At 45.9% G+C, this 18,688-nt stretch overlaps 1 protein-coding gene across 7 annotated transcripts in view; it reads right to left on the reverse strand.

Annotated features, from left to right (window-relative positions):
* Positions 1-18,620, reverse strand: part of FAM117A (family with sequence similarity 117 member A) — a 33,831-nt gene extending 15,211 nt beyond the window's left edge. For 3 of the 7 annotated variants that reach the window (XM_069786555.1, XM_069786554.1, XM_069786553.1), the window contains exon 1: positions 6,036-6,175. In XM_069786555.1, the coding sequence (XP_069642656.1) occupies positions 6,036-6,153 (118 nt within the window). In that variant the 5' untranslated portion in view covers positions 6,154-6,175. Of the gene's footprint in view, positions 1-6,035; positions 6,176-14,722; positions 14,863-16,337; positions 16,498-17,440; positions 17,566-18,331; positions 18,514-18,601 lie in introns of those variants that run through there. The other 4 variants (XM_069786557.1, XM_069786558.1, XM_069786556.1 and 1 more) reach the window with 4 other exon arrangements.
* Between the last annotated feature and the right edge of the window lie 68 nt (positions 18,621-18,688).

Raw genomic sequence — 18,688 nt, forward strand, 5'->3', positions numbered from 1 at the left:
TGGGTTTTTTCCCTTTTTTGTTAACTCTATGTAGATCAATTCTTGATAAGCATCTAGGAATCAAGATCACTGCAAAAGGCAGGGCTCTCACTCTCAAGATGAGAAACCTTTGATTCTCAAGCCCTTGGAAATCTTCCAGTACAGATAAAGTAAGCCAAAAACAGAGCAAGACATCCTTGATATTTCTACAGTTACAGACAAGGTGGAAAACAAGGAAGAAGGCTTCCTGTCCTTTATAGACATATAACTACTCAAGTCACATCAACACTTTATGACAAGCCCTCCTCCCATACTCACAGTCATCTTTATGGCTAGTTGCAGTTAAGCCATCTGCCTGGAGGGCCCAACATGAAGCTACTGAAACAACTTTTCAGCAAGGAAAAACCACCCCACAACATCTGATACACCTTCTGATTACCCTCCTAGTGCCTTTTCTAACTGGGAAGCAGGATACCAAAGCTAGTATTAGCTCAGTGTTAGAGCTAGCCTAAACAGTGTAAGCACAACAGCATTATGCATACAAGAGTTGCACACAGCAGCCTCAGGCTCAAGCATGCCAGGAACCGTACAAGCTCTGTAATTCCTGTTCTTGAATGCTTCCAGCCTTAAAGGATGGCACACAAACTATGAGAAACTGAGGCACGGGGAGGAGAAGCAGCTTGCCCAGAGTCATGCACCAGGTTCCAGGCAAGCATGGAAACAATTATCTCCCGTTATTTTCAAAGAATGGGCTAACCACACAACCTTCTTTGATATTTTCCTCATTTCCTGTACAGTCAACCCTGCATTATCAGGTGGTTTGAATGGCAGCACCACAAGCTTAATTTCTAATGCAAAAAGGCCTGTTTAATATAATTTCCAAGAGGGAATATTTTTACAGGCTCAACACTATTGGCCTTTCTTGGAGATCCTTCTTGTACAACTGTGAATCCCACTAAATCAGCATTGTCATCTTAAACTGCAGGAGCTGTGAGGGAAGTGCCAAGATCAGCTCGATGTAGTCAATGCTGCCATTTACACAGTATTTCAACATCCAAGCTTTGCATAGAGAACTCATTGCACTTGGTGCTTGACATTATTTCTCTCACAGGGTTAGGCCAAGTACTTGTTTTTTCTTTTGTACCACACAGACAGTAAAACATTTACCACACCTGCAACAGAACTGCTGCTTCTCTACACAAATAGGTGCCCAGGTTCCTTCCTCACCCAACAAATGTTGAAAAAACTTTGCTATGGTCCATGCAATTGTGTTAGATAAGCCCCAGCTGAAAAAGATTCACAAATAAAAATCCATCCATGGTAAATGATCTGAGAGCTTCCTAGTTCCTCTGGAGCATTCTGCTATAGAAGGGACAGATCAAACTGACTGCACGGTCCCATCCCTTCCCCCCTGCAAATTTGTTTTTAAATGTCATCTCCAGCATTTTAAAGCAGGGAAAAACTTGTTTCACCCACAGAATGTCAACACAAGTCAAGATTAGTTATAGATGTGTCCTTTGTTTCCCCTTTCCCACACCCCTATCCAGAGGCTAACGAACTGGGAGCAGCAAGTTTAGATTGAAGGCATGATCTGTATCAGCTGAGGACTGCAATACCATGAATGGGCTCCAATTACTGTGCGAGAAACTCGTTCTACATTAAACAAAGCCACCTGCAATGCTTTGCCTCCAAACCTGAGCCATGTATTGTATTCAACTATGTTTTGTACAAAGACTGATTTGATTCCATAGGACAGAGGCAGGATTCTTCCTGGCTAGTGCTACAGCAGGACATCTTCAAGACTTTCCCATCCCTCAACCAGTCCTACATGACTATTTTTCCCCATTACATCTCCCTACCTGTGCTTAACCCTTTAATTCTAGGGTTTTGCTGGGGGTAAGCAGGCTGATAAAGGCAAAGGCAGAATTACTTGATAGTGATGAATCCCAAAATTTGGAAATGCAGAGTTTGTCACAGCAGCTGTTTGCACAGTGCAGCAGCACAATTTTCCCATGACAGTACTCTGCATCCCTGCTTGAGGGTTTTTGTTTCTCTTTTGGAGAGTTAATACCAACCGAGCTGCTACTTCTACTGAGATACCCCTTCTCTAAGATGGACTTTTTAACTTTCAAGTTAGGCACAGGATATAAACGTTATGAACCTGTGTCCCTTGTTCATTTGCTTAAGCACCCCCTGAAAAACTACAGGTGTTAAAGAGCAAAAAAGAAAACTCAAGAGCAAACACCCCAAACATCTGGACCACTATTTCAGTAACGAAAGCCTTTATACCCATCCCTCAGGACACAAAACCCCATCAGATATCAACTGCTAAAGCAAACACAGTAAGGCCTGAAGCACTTAAGATATTCAACTAATAAGACGGAGGAGGGGAGGAGACCCCCACACTCATTATGTGATGCCTGCAGCAAAGGAAAGCAGCAGAGAAAGATATTGTTAACAGCTCTGCTGCATCACTACCACATAAGCAGTAATCCCACAGCACTTTCAAGTGGCAAACAGACATTTTTATTCCTAAAGAAACATTTTCATTTTGCTAAACATATACTCAGACAGTATTGCCTATGAATAGCGTCCCACTCGTCTGCCTCTATAATATAGACCAGGCACGGGTTTAATTCAGATACCAAATAAAGATATTTGGCAGACTGCTCACTTAGTCTCTCTAGCAGGATCCACACGGCAAAAACAACTGGACATCTCAAAAACAGGCAAGTTCAGCAGGCAAGCAACAAAATCCCATCTAGATGAGTCAGCTCAGCCAACAGTAACTTCCTGAAAAGCTAAAAGGCACCACATAATTCTGGGGTTGTAGGGGTGGTGGTGGGAAAACTGGTGAATTTATCTGAATTTTATTGAAGAGAGACTGTCAATAAAGCTTTGGTTTCACAGAGGATTAATGTGAAATACATGAAGCGCAAGACACAGGTCTTGTCAAAGCCATTCATGAAACCCCCCAATCAACCATACAGGTTTACAGATGAAGACTTGTATTTCTGCACCTCACTGTTGTTCCTCTTCTATGCCACACTGTCACTGATAAACAGGTAGCATTTGGAAGGCAGACAGGCAGCTACCCTTTCTCCTAAGAAATCTACTCCAACGCTATCCAGAAAAGCAGTTGGTAGGTAACTCCTGGTACAGCTATTCATCCCATCTTACCCCCTACACATTTAAAGAGTGCACTGAAGGAGTCTGCTCAACTAGTAACATGACGTGACTTCGCTTTTCTACCATATTCCATCTTCTCCCTCTCTGTGCACGAACCAATTTAAATGACTAAGACTACTTACCTGCTCATGTTCACAAAATGCTATGTTCACCAATGGGTCTGTAAATTAAAGTTTGAGCTGCAATTTAAATAATCCTATTTTTTCTAGTGTCATACTGAAAAAAAGAGGCATAAAGACTTTTCCATGTCTTGCTTGAGAAAAATCAGGTTTCAGACCTGCAATGCTTGATGAGGACTGGGGTTACACCCAGGCAGTAGATTCCTGAGTGCAAAGGCATAAGTATCAGGGAGGCTGAAGTCTGGATGCAAGGATGGAAACTCTCAGACCAGCATGTGCTCCGGTGTGGGCTTTGGAGGAAACAACCGAGGCCACAAACAGCACCAGCATTGCCGTTAACCGATTTAAACTTCAAAGTCTCCACAAAGCTCATCCCACCACAGAGAACATATAACCTTGCCAGTGTTATAGCACCTGCAGAGCTCTGACTACCCCAGCAGCTGCCTCCGAGCCACCTAACCTGGCATAAATGGATGCAACAGGGATGGGTCTGGGCTACACCTGAGGAGGATCAAACACTAACACATTATCTACTTCACCACCAAAAGCCACATCACTGAAGAGATAAGGAATTTAAAAAAAACTGACCCCAATGACATACATGAGATTCATCACTCTTAGTCCTGACATCCTGGATTTCTAAACAGCAAGTCAACTCCTTTTAAAATATTCTTAGACCTCATTCCTGGCATCCCCCAGCTCTAGCTCTTCCTTTTAACAGAAGCCCTTTGAGACACTCAGCAGCTGCTCCTCATCTCAATGGGATCCTCTATTATCAGAGCAGCTGCAGGATCAGACCCCAGATCACTCTACCTCTTCTTCTAAAACCCCAAGCCAGAACCACAGAGATCCCCAGCACCCAGCCGCCATGAGGCTTGAGAGCAATTCAGAAAGTCAGCAAATGAGGAAAGATGTGATAAAGCAACGGATTTCCATGCTGAGCTCCCAAAAGGTAGGAGCAAAAGTGTTAGATTATGAATCACCAGGATACCAGTTTTCAGTTAAACCCTGCCAGTTTACTGCTACAGCTCCCACACATGCAGGGAACAAACTGAAGCTTACGAAGAGTGATGAGGCAGAGAGCAATGGAAATTTCAACACTTCCAAAACTGTAGATGAAATTACTATGATCAAGAGGAAAAATTCAAGCTCCTAGAGCCTGAACAGTGAGGCACAGAGCCAGGAAGAAATGAAGACCAGCAATTCTGGTTCATCTCAGTGGCGCTCTAGCCGTTTTGCCCTCAGAAAGCTGCACGGTATTCGCTATGCTTTGGAGTAGGTACAGTACAGGGCTCTAATGCAACCAAGAGATCACAGGCAGCCTGGCTCTCCTTTCTTTGAGATTCGCTTTATTTTCTTCATAAGGTCTGAAGCTACTGACTAATTGCCCTCTTCACAGCAACTTCACCACACTGTTGAGTGGGAAGGAGAGGCTAGCACTCCAAAGAATTTATTTCATTAACTTGTTTCAAGTGTAAATTGAGCAAAAAGCTTTTTAATAGCTTCCCTGATCGATACCAACCCTGCCAGTGGCAGGAATGACTCTAAGTCTCAAGCAGTGAAATGCAGGACACTTCAGGAAAGACCATTAATTCTCATTGTAGGATGGGCTGCAGCACTGTCCTCTGCAAAGCAGAGCCACTGTGTTAAACAAGAGACCAGCACTCTGAACAGATGCCACCAAGATCAGCTGGCCCAAAGCTTGACAAATATTTCTCTCTGTTCCAGAGGTCTGTTTAATCTTACATTTAACCCAAAAAGTGTTTCATTGCTATTTTAACACTGGAGATAATGAACAGCCAAGCAAGAACCCAACATCCAAAAGCAGTCCCGTGAACAGCCAAAAGTAATACGTACATAAAGCCAAAGATTATTATTAGGTGACCAAAAAGTTATATTTAAATAAGCATTCCTGAAGTGGTCAGAAAAATCTCAGTAATGCAATTAGGGCCAAATAGCCATTAGCGCCAATCAAATTATTGCTTCTTTATCAAGCCAGATCAGCTGCATAAAACACAGGGCTCCGTTTTTTTGGGAAGCCACCTCCAAATAGGCAACTCATTGTCACGGGAGACCGCAAGCAGGGACACGTCCTGCCTGCAAGGAAGCCAGCACGGAAGGGAGATCTGTGGACCCCACGGGGCCGGAGATCAAAGCTCAACCCCTCGCGTGTGTGACCACAGCCCACGGGCAGCGTTTTAAGCAGCTCGGCTGTTTCGGGGTTTGAAGTTTTCCTTCGCTCATTGTCTTTGGTGTCGTGTCCTCCCCCACCTCGTTTTCTTTTCCCCTCTCCTCTGCCCTTGGTTCTCTCCTTTCTCTTTCACTTCCACCCACGCAGCATCAGTTAGGAGAAGCCTCCCGAGCACACGGTAGTTTTCTCTAATTAATCCCAGCACTGCCTCCGCGGCCCCGGGGAGGACGGGAGGTGTCGGCGCGCACAGCACCGCGTCCCCCCCCGCCGCAGGGACCCAGGACGGCTCCGCCTCGACCCCATCTCAGCCGCCGGGGCCCGGGGCGAAGAAACGCTCCCCCGCGGGGGCACGCTGTGGGGCGGTTCGCACCAGGACCGGCCGCTGCAAGCCCCCAGGAGGTGCCGCTGGGAACCGGCGGAGCGGCTCTTTGCTACCGGTTCGGAACCCCAGCCCGGCTGCAGGAGACACGCGGGGCTGCAGCCCCGAGGCTGCCCGTGGACCCGACTGCGCACCGGCGGCGGGGGTCGCCCACCTCCTCCCTCCCTCCCACCGTTACCTGCCCGGCCCCCGTCTCCGCGGCGCTGCTGGAGCTGGAAGGGGACGGTGGCGCGGAGCGGCTGGAGCCCCCCCGCCCCGCCGCGGCAGCAGCAGGAGGCGCCGGCCGCCCCCGCCATGCCCGTCCCGCCCGCGCCAGCCGCCGCACTGACTCCCCCAGCTCCGCCAACGCCGTTTATCAGCGCTCCGGGGGCGGTGCCGGCGGGAGGAGCCCGGCGATCATTGGGTGTCCGCAGCCAGCCGATCCGCCCTCGTTAACGAAAGCCAATGAGAGCTCTCTGCAAGCTCCTCCCCCCAGCACGCGCTGTAAGGCTTAGCCAATCAGAAATGCGGTCACCCTTAAGAGGCGTCATGCCTCGCGTCAGAACCAATCAAAAGAGGGAAGAGATGCGCAAGCCGTGCCCTCTCTCCCTCCCCGTAGCGGCTGCGGAACCAATCGCAACAGGGGACAGCCGCGTACAGCCCACACTACTGGAAGGGAACCAATCGCAAGCCTCCTCTTACGCCCCGCCCCTTCCCCGCGAAGACAAATCAGAAACGCCTGGCAGTGTTTGTGTTCCGCGCCGGCGGATCACGTGGGCGGGCCCGGTTTCTCTTTCACCTTGGGAGGGAGGAGGAGGAGGAAGGCGGGCAGCGGCCGCCGCACCGGGACGGGTCCCCCCTCCGCTCCCCCCCACCGGCCTCCCTTCCCGCCTCACCCTCGGGGCACGGCGGCAGCGGGAAGCGCAAGGCCCAGCCGTCCCAGGACTTTGCAACCCGTCCTTCCCCCCCGCCCCCACCACGAGACGAAAGAGAAAGGTAGAAAGAAGCAGAAAGCTTAAGAATAATCAAGATTAGAGTGCAGGTTTCCAGCACTAAGCTCTCGGGTCCCCTAATCCACACCCCCTCCCGAAAGCAGGCGAGGATTTTATCAGCTTTTAGGGTTTGGGGTTCTCCCCCCACTTTTACCTGAGCTCTGCTCTAAGCAAAGCAAACACCGCAGTTGTTGTTCGCTTTTAAACTAGAAAAACCTGTTGTGGAAAATTCTACTGCAAGTTTTACTGCTGAGTGAGCTTCTAATTTTGTGTGCCCCTCAGACATCTGAAATTCAAGATACCACAACCCCTCCCAGGCTGAATTAAGAGTTTAAAAAAAATATATAGCTGGAAAAAGGAGAACAGAAATCAAAATGTTGAAGTTGGGGTTTTTTGTGCTGGTCATACAGCATAACTAGTTCTGTCAGACACAGGTACAGGCTGGCCGATGTGGTTTCACGGTGCCGGCGGAGCTCGACGGGTGCAGTCCCTCGCGGAGCTGGGGCAGGATCAGGCATCGGCCTCGCTGCTCGTGTTCCACGTTTTGTACCAAGGAGGTGACTCGCTTTCCAGCCTGCTCGTCGGATCTGACCCTTGGGAACACCAGCTTCAACGAGAGCTGGACGAGGACCTTTCTCCTTTGGTTCCCCATCTTTCCCACCACCAAAAGCCTTTGACTCAAGTGAGCTTTGCTGAGCTCATGTTTCCAGAAAACTTCTGTTCCTTCTGCTATCTCCCATCTCATGTCACCTGCAGGAATCAACTGCTACTTAAAAGAAGAGGGATGAAAAAACCTGAGAACACAGACCTATTTGTAGGCCCAGAAGGGAGGCTATGGGGGAATATAGTTTCAGGAATGACAAAGCCAAAGCTCTGGATAGGGCCATAGGAAGAAAAATTGAATGCTCAGGATATGAGGTGCCAAGGATTTTGGGGGAGGCAAAGTTGAAGCCGTAAGTACTAAAGACAGTTTTTCACCAGTGCTAAGCGTTTGGGAATCTGGCCCTGCTTTCAAGAGTAGGTTCCTCCAAGCTGCCGCACCTCCATTTGTCCCTGCAGTCTCACATCTGGCAGGTGCAGAGGAAAAAAGGTCCTTCCACCTGCCCAGGGCTCTCAGCAGCCCATTGTTCACCATCCTCTGACCTTCTGTTCCTCAAGTATCATTTCTGATGATCCATTTAAACCTTGTAATTATACCATGTTGTTTGATTTCTTGAAAAGACATCGCAACACGGAGGCTTTTTTTCCTTGTTCTAGTCCCATAAAACATAGTCTAACCAGTCCTCAAATGAAGGTCATTACATTCCACGCTTTCAACTCACCCCACCTCTACTAAACCTACAAGCAGACTCCACCTGCTCCAGCTCCTGGCCTATATTCTGCCTCCAGACGGACACAGTTACATGGGTTTAGGGAAAGGAAGCATCTGTCCAAGTGAAAAGGGTAGGGCTGATCTATCTAACCGAGCAGCCTGGGAAGCTGTGGCATGGCTAGATAAGAAGAGGGGGAAAGGCATGAGGTGGCAAAGTAGCCCGGGCTTCGTGCCAACCTCTCTGGAGAGGAGCGGTTGTGACAGCAGCAGCAGACAGTTGGTCTCCCCCAGTGGCTATCGCAGCAGAGCAGCACTCCCCATCTTCTTCCTGTATCTCTCTGCTCACAAGGCCGGCTGTTGCTCTTTGCATGTAATCAGGCAACAGATGGGAAACAAGACAGTGCCATCTTGCTTCTAGAAAAACCCTGGGGGGTCAGGCCGGGGGGGAGAGGTGGCATATATTGCAATACTGCAGTTGTGAAAGGAAAAGACAGAACATACCTCCTGATGGAAGCAAAGATGAGACAGAAGCCACAGCTTTGGTTATTAGATCTTAGAAAACAAACAAAATGCCACCCATCAAACTAATCATCCCTATCTCTTCTAGCAAGGAGCGCTGCAAGGTCTCTGCTAAGGCGGAAACCCGGTCACACAAGGAGGCACAACGATCTCTGCTCAGGACTGTCCTAAGGGTAGGGGAACATTCCAGAACAGCAATAGCGTTAGGGGGCATTTCTGAGAGTTAACAGCATTCACCAGAAGACAGTTCAAGCATTTCTCTGTTCATGTAATCTTGCAACCTAAAATTAAGTTTTAAACTAAACAAGGGTCCTCAAGTGTCTATTCTCCTAACAGTTCTTCCTATCCCAGCTCCCACTGCAGCAACAAGGTAAAACCATACCTAGCTGATCTTGGAAACCTTGCTGCTACTCTGTACACAGACATTTCTTCAAGTCAAAGACACTTCTCCTAAAAATATTTCCTTCCCAAGTCCATAGTAGCTATTAGCAAAGAAACAGGAAATTAAATGTAAGAAAATGAAATGGAGAGGGAACTACCAAAGTACAGGTGTTCAAAAGAACATAAAACTGCAGTGAAAAATAGTTATAAATGCCAAATAGAGGAGTTTTGACCATATTCTTTTTTCACTGACAGACTGGTAGCTCAACTTTTCTAGGAACCCTTCAGAGTCAGTCCTTCCAACCTAGAAATTCAAATTCACCTTTCAGTTTCTCTGCCATACTGCCTTTTTAAGGCACTGCAATTTGAACCCAATACCCACAGCTGGAACAAACTAAAAATATTCACTCCTCTGTGCTGCTTTGTTTTAGCATAAAGGAGGTCACACCTGTGCCTCTGATTGTTCTCACCATATCTCATGCTATAAATACAGCAAGGAATACTGAAAAAAAAAAAATAAAAAATGAAGTGGTTCAGCACAACTAAGCAAAGCACCACTCCGTCTCAAGTCCAAGTTCTGCTTTCACCAAATGCTTCCCTCAAGGTTTAAAAACCCACATTTTGCTTTAATATGTAGGAAGAGGCAAGAAAGCACCAGCTGTTACCTGTCAAATGGGCTACAGCCATACTAGCTGAGTTGCACATTATCAGCCAGCCAAGTTTACTTGCAACAAGAACAGGCCTTTCTGTATCCTTCCCCAACAAAGACACACACCACAGAGTAAGTGTTATAAAAGTTCCTATGTTCCTGCAGGCTACACTCTAGCCTACGCAGTGCAGTCATCTCCCCGTAATTAAGGTTCCTAATGATGTGCTGCATAGTAGCAGAAGTAACACGATCTTTTACAACTGCTCAAGGGCTGCAGGTCAAGGATCCAACTTTGTATCATACTCTGCTTGCTTGTTTCCATTGCTTCAGCTGCAGCAGTTTCTTGTAGCCTTCTTGCACAGGAGCAGAGCTGACCTACCACACCACCAGTTACCTATTCTGTTTTCAGAGCCTCAGAAAGCCAGTCATTTCATCACAATTAGCAAACACCACAAAGCTTCAGAATTATCAAATGCATCTCACGGCTATGAACCGACCTATTCAGTGTGTTCCAGAAAGCCACCTTTTAACACTACAGCACTGTCCGGTTCCTCAGTATTTACAGGCATGCAGGAAAGTATTTTTGTGTAACAGGCCTGGCCTTCCCTTCCCCATTGGACCTCTCTGAGTACACCCTACTACACATCCCAGAACTGCTACCCACCATTCTTTAGCTTTATGTCAGCATCACTTGAGGAAGTGACAGGCAAATAGGAAACATGTAAGGCTGAACAGTTACCATTGCAGTCCTGTCATTCTGGTCCAGTGCTCAAGTCCTAAATGAGATTATATTTCTGGCTGTTTGCTATGGGTAGGAGGGAGACAGAGCTTAGATTTAAAGTCCTGATCAGCTGAGCATGAACGTGGAAGATCAAAGGGTCATTCAGCATACAAGCTAAGCTTTCCCTCATTGTCCTTGAACAAAATTCCTCTCACTCTAAACTGTGGAGTAAAATGCCTGCCTGTCTGCCTCCCACTCTATCCCCAAGAGAGATGGCTGCATTTCACTACCGGACAGTTTCTGCACTCAAATGTTTTGAGATGAAAAGCTCTAAAGAGCAGCAAGATAAATAAAACTGCAGTTTATTAAAAGAGACTAACAGATTATTCACCAGACCAGCCAAGCTATTTCACAGTCTGGTCATGCTTGCAGTGAAAACAGTGGGAGTTTTGGGAACAGAGCACAAGCCCTGCTAAGAGTAAGGAGACATTATGAAATAGATCATTTTCACGAAGTCATGGAAAGGCAGGAAGCCTCTCCTAATAGTATGAATCATCAATATACCAGAAAGAAAGAGTGCACTTAAAAGTAATCACGGATGTCCAGCACTGCCAACATCATAATAGAGCATGTAAATGAGTACAAGGAGACCAAGGAGAGCAAGTCAGTCAAGTACCGACAGATCAATTCAAAACAGACAAGGGACTCAAAACTACAGCTATAATAAAGCATGTCTCATACCTCCTGCTGCTGCAACATCCTCCGCTACTGCTTGGGTTCCTTCTACCCACTACAAGAGCCATCTGATCATCCCACTGCTGTGACCCTGCAGCTTCTCCTGCTGGGAAACAGACACAGCAGGGATGAAGTTTATTATCTTCTTTGGGATCCTGTCATCATACACTTGCAGAAGTTTGGGTACATGATTTCCAGTTTTCTTTTATAGTGCTGATGGCATTCAGGGCAATCCCTTGCTTTGTGCCAGGCTGTGCATCTATGCAGGAGCTGGCATTTGACTGTTCAAAGTGACACGCAAAGGTTGTCTCCAGCAGGACACAACACATCTAGGGGACAGGGGACACCAGGACTTGTAATCTGTGCTGTTAGATGCCACCTATCCCATCCTGAGAGATGATCTTGTTTCTCCTCCCATGCCCAACCACATGGATTCAGCAGTTAGCCAACATCAGAGACTTAGTAAGATTTCCCAGAATAACATGGGCTGCATTAGATGTAAAACGTTCACCATTAAGGAATGGCAGTTAGGAGAATGTGTGTTAAAGGAAGCGTTATGTTTTTAGGACAGTTTGCCCAGAAGAGTGTCAGCAATTAGAGCTCTAGTTCACCCATCAGCTACTGTCTGGCAAAGCATGGCAGCTCAGTCACACAGCACTACCTTTCTACTTCCTGAAACCGAGTTAGATTAGAAAGTGTTAGAAACATGATATAGAAAAAAAAGTTTACATAAAGGGCTGTATTTGGCACAAGAATATTATTCCCTCATAGATACAAGGCAGTCCCAAGACAAGCTCCCCAAGAAGTGCTGCTGAACTTTTCCAGAACATGGAACTTAACGAATTTGGAAGCACAGGTACATAAAACTGTGTGGTAACAACTGGCACAATGTAATTAGGAAAAAATGCAGACACTGAAGAAAATAACCTACTTGGCTCACCTCGGAGCTCAGCAAGCCAGAAGTTCATATGGGAAGAAACTTTTTTTTTTTTTTGCCATGAATAATTACAAAAACAGGAGTTTCAAAGGAAATCAGCAGTTCCAGCTGGCACATAAACCTTATCCTAGGAACAGCCATTTTGCAGCAGCACACTTCTAACAGGACACAAGCCCCCGGAAAGCAATAACATTGCTCACCCCAATCTTTAGTCATCTGACAAATTTCTCCAAGTAAGACTATGTTTTTTAATAATTAGAGGTATAAAGGACAGTGACCATATCACAGGATACAAACTGCTCTAAAAGCTACTGCTCTCATCTTGTGATATGCTTCCTCCAGATATATCCTCCCATTCTCCATCCATTCTGTATTGTCAATTTGCACTCATTTTGGTGTTTCTTTGACTCCTTCGGTGTTAAGGCATAGAGCTAACCAGTCTCCTAGGAAACTAAGGGAAAGAAAATCCTGCCTAAACAGAGAAGCCGCGAAATTGATGCCTATTTGATATCGGAGTCAATCAGACCATCCCAGCAATGGTGTTGCTCAATGTACCAAACTGGTAGTAGCCTGTTGTTCTCAAAATCATTTTGCCCAGCTCTGGTTCTTAATTCCACGTTGTCTTTCTACAATTCTCTCTTACTCTTGTCTTAAGGCTTATTTTCTTGACCTTTGGCTGAGCCTCCAAGTATACTCCACCCTTTAGTTTGGGGTGACATTTGGTTTCTGTTACCTGCCTCCTATTTTCACTTTGGATCTAAACAGTAGGCACATCCTAAATTATCCCTCTACCTCCACTACTGCAGGCAGATACCCGAGGCACAGAATATGGTGATTAGGGATCACTCTTTAATTAGCAGAGCAAGCAAAGACAAATTCTGTCCCTACTATACTCACACATAACCTCTTCTTAATATCCCCAAAGTTCTTACTACAATCAAGATACTCATGTCAGCTGGAAACTGAGCTACAAAGTCTGTGGCTAGTTGCCCACAGTACCACAGTCAGTTTTACAAAAAAGAACTGCCCACAGGATGGGCTCAGAAATGCCAAACAGGATAAAGTTTCGCCTTCATTTCCCACATCAGTGTCATCTTTGGTGACAAATGTTTCTTACACCTGTGAAAGTTTGTGTCATTGGGCTGAACAACATGAACAGAGTTTTCCTTTAAGGAAGCATGCAGAGGACTTGATTGATTAGGAAGCAAGGCATTAACATCAGTGCCAGGCAGTTGGAGAGCACTGCCTAGACTGGAAGGAATGTATTAAAGGAGCAGATCACAAATCCAAAAGCAGACAAGAGGATCCAAAAAATAACCCATTTTGGTAGGAACAGGACGAGGATGGCATAAAAATATCTGGCCTATCAATAGGCTTTAGTCCTGCCAGGGCAAAATGTACTTTTATTGCAACTATTTAATAATTAGATTATACTATGAGACCCAGGGGAGGGAGGGAGGGAACCAGGAAGTGCGGCTATATTCGGCTGTAACTAAGTGAAAAACTTCTGCTTTCAGCAAAACTCAGACTGGATTTTTTTCCCCTTATAATTTAAAAAAAAAAAAAAAAAAAAAGTAGGCCAAACTGGATTGACCTTGCTCCTGATGCCAGAAAACACAGACTCTACTCAGATGTCTGCATGCCAGAACCCGGGGGAAAGAGCAAGTGCATAGATTCTGTTCAAGTTTACTGCAACACCCTTATCCATCTACAGCTAGTTGTGTTCTGCAAGACCTTCAGCTCAATGCATGGTACATGGCCACGATTCTCCATACAGGGGCTTCTGTGACTATTTATACTACAAGTCAGTATCCATTCAAATCTAAACTAGCTTCAGGCTTTAAAAAAATAAACACATACACCCCCCAGCCCCAAGCTGTTTGCTGAACTGTCTGCAAACACATCCTCTCAAAACTGGAGTCTTCCTGATGTGCAACAGCTGATGTATTTTTTTTTTTTTAATGTGAAAGTAAAAAATACTATGCTAATTTGGAAATAAATCCCACAGGCTAGGCTAGCTTCAGCACTATGATTATCTGAATTAAATACACTGCTGTTGGGTTTGCTTCTGAAGTGTACCAAGGCCCACTGGAGAGCTGGCCTCTTCATCTGTAAACAGAAGTAAAGACTCAAAAATGTATCAGGTCAAGCTCGTTGCTAGCCCAGGTTCCACAGCAGATTTTCTACCACACTAAATTCTGTGCCTTGCACCTTCTACCATTTGTATACACATATCTGCATTTAGCCCGTCTGCACATCACTGAATATACTTTGTCAAGAACCCATGAAGTTCAAGCTTCTCAGCTAGTGACAGTCAGAATGATTTAGGCTCCAACCCCCACCCAGAACCAGGCCAACATAGATCAGGTTGCTCAGGCCCTGTCCAAAAATACAGCCAGCAAACAGCAGCTAGCCCTCAGTTACTCTACAGTAAAAGTGCCCTTGTGAGAGACAGTGACCCACTCACATATGGGTCTTTAAGACACATCAAATTGGATCAGGAATTCTTCAAGGTTTACATGCTTGGGTCAAGAGGTTCTCTGATGCTGCTCTATCGTCTAGACCTACCACACCTAAACCCCAAAACATTTAAAAATATTAAGCTGGAACCCAAACCAGAGGGAAGCCACCTCTACTTACCTTCTGAAAATGTGAAGGTAAAAGAAGCAGCCGTCCTGGATCTTCATATCTGTGTAACAGTGCTCTGGATATTTGTAGCACTTTGTCATTATTCTAGTCTTTCTGTAACTCTAGCCCCCAGAGCTGGACTGAGATGATACCTAAAAGCAAGTAAGATTTATTCAAGTATGGCACTTCAGATATTTTTCTGGTGTATTTTCATTATATAGCATTTCTCTCACTTGCTTTAAAACATGCTTAAGTAGGTAAAGTAGCCCTGCAGGAATGCATCGTAGCAAATAACACACAAAGCAATTAAAGTGAATGCTTTAACATTTATAAAGCACTTAGCAACTGAAAACCTGAAGTACTTTACAAGCATTTATTCTGCTTCATAACAATTCCTACATAAGCAAGCCTACTTTACATTATCACTAATATAAGTGATGGCTACATTAAGGTCCCGCAGGCAGCTCACTCAATGCCATGTCTCCACAGCAAGTGGGAACCAAGGCAGGAGATGAGGGTTTTAAACCTAATTTCAACCTATTGATGCTTCTACCTGTTTATGGAGATTAGTTTTACTGAATATTCCCTTTTCATTGACTGTATTTTCTAAGATTCAGCAAGAGATAGATAGTTTTTTGTTTTTTTCTTAAAAAATACAACAGTGAATGTACCTAAGCTGAAGTTCCAAACAGTTTTAGTGATGCTAAAGGCCTAGAGAGATTTCAACAGATTCAGTGAGATCTTCAGGGCTAAGAGATTTCAGGTAGCTAACTCTGCTGACATCAGTGGCAATCTGGCACCTACATATATTCAATAACCAAGGATTTAAAAACAAAAAATCACTGTTGTGTGATTTAACACTTAATTTCAAGTCATCAAGCACTTGCTAAACTTTCTTCTGGTGTAGTGTCAGGAAATTCCTCATTTCCTACTTGGAAAATTCTGACAGAGTTAAGAGACTGCAAGTCTGTCTTAAAAACCTTATTAAAGGGAGCTTAACCCGAGTAGGGATCTTGTAAGACCGGTGTTGCACCCTGAAGAAATCGCCCCCTCTTCCCAAGCCGATTCCCAATTTCAGTAGCTTGTTCAGGGTGAAGAAGTAGCTTCATGCACTGACATCTAGTGGTGACGCCAATATGGAAGGCACCTGCCGGCATACACAGCCTCTCAAGCGTCACATCCCTTTGTGTTTTTCCTTAGAACAGACTTGCAGTTCCAGTTCCAGCTCCGATAAATGCCAGGGCTGGAGCTTCTTCGGTACTGACCGCTGGCACATGGCCAAGGGCTGTACACATCCTTCACATACAAATTAATGAAAAAATAGATTTTTATTTCTGCCAGAAGCCTCCTAAGTCTGGGCTGGATGTTGAACTGAAGTGTAGCAGCAGTAAGTTAAATCCTTGCAGTCTGTTCTACTGGTAGATACACACATACAGAAAAGTTCTTGCAAGCTCTGCTGTGGTCATAATATGATCTGATTTTTGCTCTTCTGAAAGCATCACACAGCTTAGCAAATGTTAAGGCCATCTTCCCTTCTTGTTGCCCCCTTCCTCTACACACAGTGGATACTGTAGAGTTATGTCAATTCAGTGTTCAAACTGCACAGAGGACTTACAGTTTGCATTACCTTTTTAATTATCAGGTGATGATAAGACAGCATGGGGAACTGGATTCCTGGCTTCTGTTCAAGTACTGCCACCTCTAGGAAAGTTATTAAACACCACCCACTTCTGTTTGCTTTGTTTTTCCAATAACATCCTGTTGGTGGTGGCAAGTCCTCCTAGTATCTATTAACATAAACAACTTATTTCAGACATAAGCTTCACTAACACCTAGAAGATCTAATTAATATTTTGTTTGATAAAATTAAGCGCTATAGCTTTCAATGCAGAGTTTTTGAAAGAGGAATCCTTTAGCTATCACCAACAGGCAACTATTTCAAGGGGATGTGGTAATGTGCAACTTTTCGCACGGTCATCGCATACTTTAGTCTTTTTCATTCAAGCAAATCTGCAATTGAATTTGGATATTTGAAAGGTCCACATATGTTATGTCAGAACCAGTCTTCAAGCTACCTGTTATTTTTCTACCACAGGCAGATTTCATTTAATGCAAGAAGGAGATAAAAGATGAAGAACTTGCAGTCTACAAGCTCTTTGACATCTTTTTTACTGCTCCTAACTGCCCCACATTTCCATTAGGGCCCTTCATAAGTTTGCAACATTACACATGTTTACTCTTGTGAGGCCTGAGCTTTGTCTCATAGAAAATACACGGGAGACGAGCAACTACAAAGTGTTCAGACTAACTCCTCCCTTTTCTTTCCATTAAGGAATACTGTGCTACATTTCTTTGTTCTCATTCCTCTTGCTCTTTGAGGTGATGGTTTAGTTCATCCCAAATTTACCTTAAATTAAACATTTCAAGTAAGTCTAATAACCTGAGAGCATAACATTCATTAGCCTAGCACTAGATTTTGGCTCAACTGCAATTTGAAATTCTATTGCAATTCTAAATTCCAGGCAGTCTTTTCTTTTTTCTTATAAGTAGGAATAATTCATGCATCTGCACAGCAGTGTTTTCTCCTGCAGCAACCTTTCAGTAGGTTTGCAAATTGGTTCACTGAAATAACCACAGTTACTAATGAGTTGTTCATGCGCCCATAGTTCTCCTGGGCTTAAAGTGTACAATTTTTAGATCAAACGTATGCTTATCGCAACCAATACGTACACTCCCACTTCACATACCACACATACTGCTTCCCATTCCTCCCTGCTTGGGCAAAAGCAGAGGTATTTCATCTTGACTTCTTCAGAAGGTTTGCCTTTCAACATTTCACAGGAGACTGGCTACACCTAGGAGCAACAACAATTTGGAATGAGAAAAAATTGTATTACTTGTATGACTAAGGATGACATGCACTCACGAGGATTATAGGCTTAGGCTCCGAGAACTTCATAATCCCTAAAGATAACCATAGTTGGAAAGAAATCATGTGTTCCACCAAATACCCATACTTTTCCCCCAGTCTTCACATAAAGCAAGATACTGTTGCTCACAGACAGTGTTACCACATTAACATTATTGATATATTATGTTTAACCAGCCATCAGCCTAATCACAACGAGGGAAGCAGCTCCCACAGAGCGCCTGGCCAGTGTGGGGGTCCACACAGGGGTGAACTCGCTGCCCCCCTGCTCCAGGCCAGCCAGAGGCCCGAGTTAGCGAGAGCCGCCTCCGGGGAACTACAAGGTGCCTCATCAGCTCAGGGCAAAAACACGACCAGCTCACATTCGCCCGTGAAAGAACTACACAGGCAAAGCGTCACCAAAAAAATCCCCCCCCGACGATATTTCGAGAGCGGAAAGGTTAACTAACGACAAGAGCCTTTCCGCATGAGAGCCCAAAGCAGCACAGCCCTGCGAGGCCCGCCCAGGCCCGTTAGGCCCCTGCCACGGCCCGCCCCGGGCCGGCCCAGCGCGGAGTCAGGGCCCGGGAAAGGCCTCTCCCTCCAGCAGGCCGCACACAGGGCGGACGGCGGCACCCCCTCAGCAGGAAGGGGGGCCGGGAGCCGGGGGCGCGGCGCTCCCCGCCTCCGCCTCAAGAGCAACGGGGACTCACCGCCTTCCTCCACCCAATCACTCCGTGGACCCGGCGCCGCGCCTCTGCCCGGCCCCAAGATGGCCCCAGCGGGGAGGGCTCAAGGCTGCCCGAACCCAACATGGCTCCCTGGGGAAAACAGCCGCTCCGGTCCCCGGGCGCCGCCGGGAACCCGCTGACTTCAAACCCGGACCCAAGATGGCCGCCGCCGCCCCCGCTCTGCCAAAAGCCCTCAGCCCGAACCCAAGATGGCCGCCGGCAGCTTCACCGTCAGCGGCGCCGCCGGGATACCTGTCCGAATCCAAGATGGCAGCCCCCGCTGGCTGTGAGGCTGGCTCGGGGGTCACGTGACGGAGGGGGGGTGTGGACCGTGTCCCG

The sequence above is a fragment of the Haliaeetus albicilla genome, chromosome 7 (genome assembly GCF_947461875.1).
Source record: "Haliaeetus albicilla chromosome 7, bHalAlb1.1, whole genome shotgun sequence".
Classification (NCBI taxonomy): Eukaryota; Metazoa; Chordata; class Aves; order Accipitriformes; family Accipitridae; genus Haliaeetus; species Haliaeetus albicilla.